Source organism: Camponotus vicinus, unplaced genomic scaffold, assembly GCF_025532165.1.
Source record: "Camponotus vicinus isolate PSW18456_S1 unplaced genomic scaffold, iyCamVici1.0 SCAF_10, whole genome shotgun sequence".
Lineage (NCBI taxonomy): Eukaryota > Metazoa > Arthropoda > Insecta > Hymenoptera > Formicidae > Camponotus > Camponotus vicinus.
This window is the reverse complement of record NW_028141946.1, coordinates 12,381,811-12,386,732: the sequence shown is the minus strand read 5'-3', so window position 1 is coordinate 12,386,732 and position 4,922 is coordinate 12,381,811. Positions and strand designations below refer to the sequence as shown.

Here is a 4,922-nt window from a genome sequence, read left to right as displayed (position 1 = left end):
ACCATTTCAGTAAGAAAGTATTTAATTGTATCCCAAGATTCAAGAAGCCTTTCGATACATAAATAGTGCGAAAGCCAGCGCGTATCACATAATTTCAATATTTTGCGATTTGTTTCTTGGAAACATTCACAAAATTCACGAAAAATAGCCGAACGTTTTGGACTACTATTGAGATAAGTAGCAATTTTTTTTAGAAATTCGTCGCAATATGTAGGCATTTTAGAACAAGCAGCATGCGCTGCTAATGCGGAGGAATGACATGGGCATGAAAATGTTAATAAATGTGGACATATTTCTTCTAATTTTTTTTTAAACGATAAGTGTTTTCCTGTCATAACAGATGCATTATCGCATGATAAGGCTATGATATTTAAAAACGGTATCTGTAATTTCCACATTTCACATTTAAATGCCTGAAACAACTTTTCTGCGCTTGAATCTTTGGCATCAATATCGATTAATTTAACTAATTGTGAGCGAATATCTAATGTCTCTGGATCAACGTATCGAACAAGAAAAGTCATCCATTTATTATTTGTTATATCAGATGTTTCGTCAATAAAAATTGTAAATTTTGTATTTTGAAGCTTATTGACGACACGATCTGTTTCAACTGGGCATAAAACATTTGTAATAATGTTTTTACATTTCGTTCGGCCCATTCTCATGTTTTGTAATACATTAGGATCTTTTCCTATATGTTGAAAGAAACTAAGGATTTCTTTTGCAGTTTGATGCGAAATATTTTTATCAGCAATTAATGCCGCATACCGAATTTCTGCTGTTTTTTTTCGCTCATCAAACGACAAAAGTGAATCATTTATTATATTTATATTTTCATTCGTATTCTTTATTTCTGTTTCATGTTTTTTAAATATTTCCATATGTGTTTTGGATTCTGTGTGACGATAAATTTGCGATAAACCACCAACCATGGATTTATCACAGAATGAACAAAAAAATGAATTTTCATCGTGTGATACTTTGCGTAGCCATGGTTTAAATAATTCGATTTCCAACCATTTTTCTTTAAATTTAGTCTTTAAATTTATGTTAATTTTTTCGGATATTTTTTTATTTGAAATTGTATTTTCAATATTTAATGAAGATGAAGTATTTTCTTTAAGATTATTTTTATGACACGCAGAATCCGCATGTCTCAAAACATGTGTATTGCACGAAATATTTTTATTGCATATAATACAATGATACAAGCTCTCATCAAAAGATACTCTACGTATCCAACATTTAATTCGATCATCATTGAGCCAAGCATCTGAAAAGCTTCGCTTAGGTTTTTTTTTTGATTCATCACACATGTTTATGAAACAAAAAATAGGCAGAAATAAAGAATCAAAGAAGAGTGAATAAAAGAAAATAAAGATTAAACAAGATAAAGATATATAGCAATTTTAAATAATCAGAACTCACAAGCGGGATTGTGACAGTTTTCTGAACACCAAGATTTCACGACGCACGTATAAAAAAATACGTTTACTCGAGAGTACAAGGCGACAAGATAATTTGATGGAGATGCTACGAAAAAAATGATCGGCATAAAACAAATGAAACGACATGAAACAAATAAACAAGTGCCGAGTGTGCCTTATTCTCAGTCCATCAAAGCACGGCGACAAACGCAACATACGTCCCGCGCTAAACGTCAACATGTCTCGTAAGTAAATCATTATTTATAGAAAAATATTAAGAAACTTTAATCTTTTTAATTTTTATGTTATAATTTTTTTCAATTTTACAGGAGACATAAATGCTGAAATGGGGGCACTCGTTCTCCAGGATGTTCCCGATATGCAGTTGATGCAACAATTGTTGCATCAACTGCAAGGGTATATGCAGCTACAGCAGCAGCAGCAGCAGCAGCAGCAGCAGCAGCAGCAGCAGCAGCAGCAGCAGCAGCACCAGGGGCAGCACCAGGAGCAGCAGCAGCAGCAGCAGCAGCAGCAGCAGCAGCAGCAGGAAGTGCAGGCGCAGCAGCGAAATGGTATGTTATTTTTTATATTAAATTCTATTTTATTAAATTATATATATGTATATATATATATATATATATATGTATATATATATGCATTATTATAATTTATTTATTATTTATGTTTATTATGTTTATTATGTTTATTATTTGTTATAATTTATTATTTTTTGTTTTTCAGAAAACAAACCAAAAAAAAGAGGAGGCGGGAAATCCCGTGTCCTGTGGTACGCCCGGCGGAACACGGGCATCAGGGGCGGCGCAAGCGCCCCAAATAGAGGAGGCCGAGGAGGCGGCCGAGGCAGGAGAGACGGCCGAAGCAGGGGAGGCGGCCGAGGCAGGGGAGGCGACCGAGGCAGGGGAGGCGGCCGAGGCAGGGGAGGCAATATCATAAATAATTATTATTATTATTAATTATCTTTTTTGTAAAAATAAATATTAAAAAATAATTCAGGGAATATTTATTTTTTCCTTTCCAAATATTTTCTTTATCCTTTTTTCCTTCTAGATAATATAATACAATACAATGTGGTACAATAGGGCTCCAGGCGAAGGTCCACGTAAAAGAAACCTAACGCGCCATTGGTGATACCTCGTGGGTGGTGTGGAAAATCGCCACTCATTTTTATTATTTTAAATATATACGTATATATATGTAAAAAAAAAGTCAAATATTTATATTAAAAATATTTATATTAAATATTATAGCTTTATAATATATTTTTACGTTTCATATATACATTTATATATACATATGTATATGTATATATATATTTATATATACATATGTATATATATGTATATTTACTAATTGTAAAAAATTTATAACATAAAGGAAAGCTGTAAGAGAAAAACGATCGAGCGCATATCGAGATATCGAGGAGCGAGCAGCGTCGCGCGTCGCGCATCGCCCGTCGCTTTCGTTGTCTGCTTGATAGGACGAAGACAGAATACAGTTTTCTGTCTCCTTCCTACCAAGCCGGAAACAGGCGACGCTGCTCGCTTCTCGATATCTCAATGCGTGCGACAGCATTAAATGTTTTTTCCTTACAGCTTTTTATATTATACACATTTTTTAACCGATAAATGTATTTTTTATCTGATAAATATTAATCTATTAAATATATTTAATATATTTAATATATTTTTAACTGATAAATATATTATACATTTATCAGTTGTATGAAAATATTGATATATTTTTTCATATGAAAAATTAAATGTCATAATTCTTATAAACGAATATATATATATATATATATATATATATATATATATATACATATATTCATTTTTAAGAATTATACGATTTGATTTTTTAATATGAAAAATATATATTTTCTTACAATTAGCAAATATATAATATATTTATCAGTTATAAAAAATATCTAATATAACAAGTTGAACGAGAAAAACGTTTAACGCTATCGTACGTATTGAGATATCGAGACGCGAGCAGCGTCGCCCGTCTTTCGTTGCCAGCTTGGTTGGAAGGAGACAGAAAACTGTATTCTGTCCTCTTCTATTATCCGAAGCTAGCCGAAGCGCCGAGCTCACACGTACGCTTACGCGTACATGCCCGTTACCCCCTCCACTACGTGTTGCCCGTTGCTTGCGTCTCGGACTTGGCAGCTCTGGTGTGTGGATCGGGCCGAACGAATGTGAAGGGCCTGACACAGGTCAGCGACCGAAGGTCTCTTTAACGCTGAGTTCTTAAGCCTATTCGTTCGGTGGTCCCTTTTTGGTAAAGGAATTTAATCCTTGTTACGCGGGATGGGACCTAGTGCGATCTTAGGATTTATAGAAGTGAATGGGTTAAACAATTAAATTACAAATCACGTGAAAAAATACATATATTATGCAAAAATAAAGAAAGAAAAATACATCTTAACAGTTATAGCTATGCTGGTGGATATTTGTGTGTGAATGTATATGTTCTCGCGGGTGTTACAATCGTTCGGAGGTCATCAGTCAGAATATACAGGGAAGAATTTACGTTAAGAGTTAAATTCTGACTGGTTAATACAATATACATATAATTAATATAATATAAGGTTTAAAACAAAATAAAAGTAAATGTGTAATAAAAATGTGAATAACGTTTACTCATTAAAGGAAGTATAGAGTTCGTCGCTTGCGGATATGTGTGTGTAGGTTACATGAAGTGGAGAATTATGTACAAATTTATTGGGTGAAGGGGAAAAGCGTAGGGTCAGAGTTCTTCAATCCTAGCGGTGGAAGGGGGAAACCTCCTCCAGAGGGCTTGGATAGGGACAGCTAAAGGGAGTTGATAACCCGGGAGGTACCAGGGGATGACGGAATTGGAAGGGGCGGTGGTTATGAGATTAAATAGGTCTTGGTGGCGAACTGGGCCTGGGCCCACGCAGAATGTTCCTTCAGGTATGGGGAGATTGAAGAGGGGGAACTGAGATAAGAAATAATTTAGAGAATCAGGATGGGGAGGTTCAGGTGTTTCGTTATGGTGAGGATGTTCCGACGGGGAATCGGCAGGGAAGTCGGAGTCGTGGGAATCTTCTTCAAGGTCGGGAAGATCTCTCGCGAAATCTTCCAGAGGGTCGCCGAATTCTGAAGACTCTGAGGGGGTGGAAGGGGAAGGAGGATCTGAATCAAGGGTGATAACAGGTATGGGGGAAGGAGAGGGAGATTCTAAGGAGGGTGCGGGAGAAGACAAAGGAGAGGGTTCAAAAGCGAGGGTAGAAGGAGTAGCTGGTGAAGGGGAAAGTTCCGGTGGAGTCGGGGTAGGAGATCTGGGGCCTGACGCAATTGACGGCGCGGGGCCCGGAACAGGTGTGCCGGGGGAAGTCGAGGAATGTCCCGGGGAGGAGATAGGGGAATAATTCGGTGCAATGACTGAGGGGGGTTGGTTAGGTTGGTGTGTGCTAGAGTCCTTTGACGAGTTATTAATGCCTAT

General features: G+C 36.5%; 1 protein-coding gene across 1 annotated transcript; it reads left to right on the top strand.

Moving 5' to 3' along the window:
* Positions 1-907: 907 nt before the first annotated feature.
* On the top strand, positions 908-2,560 carry LOC145960784 (uncharacterized). Its single transcript, XM_083080493.1, has 3 exons — positions 908-1,675; positions 1,760-2,002; positions 2,172-2,560. Exons 1-3 carry the CDS (start codon positions 1,576-1,578, stop codon positions 2,402-2,404), a joined length of 576 nt encoding a protein of 191 aa, XP_082936619.1. The 5' UTR covers positions 908-1,575; the 3' UTR covers positions 2,405-2,560.
* The last annotated feature ends 2,362 nt before the right edge of the window (positions 2,561-4,922 follow it).

Bases quoted from the DNA above. Each gene is read 5' to 3' on its own strand.
- LOC145960784 (XM_083080493.1), top strand. From the start codon at position 1,576: ATGAAACAAATAAACAAGTGCCGAGTGTGCCTTATTCTCAGTCCATCA. The intron at 1,676-1,759 runs GTAAGTAAATCA...TCAATTTTACAG, and splicing joins GCTAAACGTCAACATGTCTC to GAGACATAAATGCTGAAATG. The intron at 2,003-2,171 runs GTATGTTATTTT...TTTGTTTTTCAG, and splicing joins GCAGGCGCAGCAGCGAAATG to AAAACAAACCAAAAAAAAGA.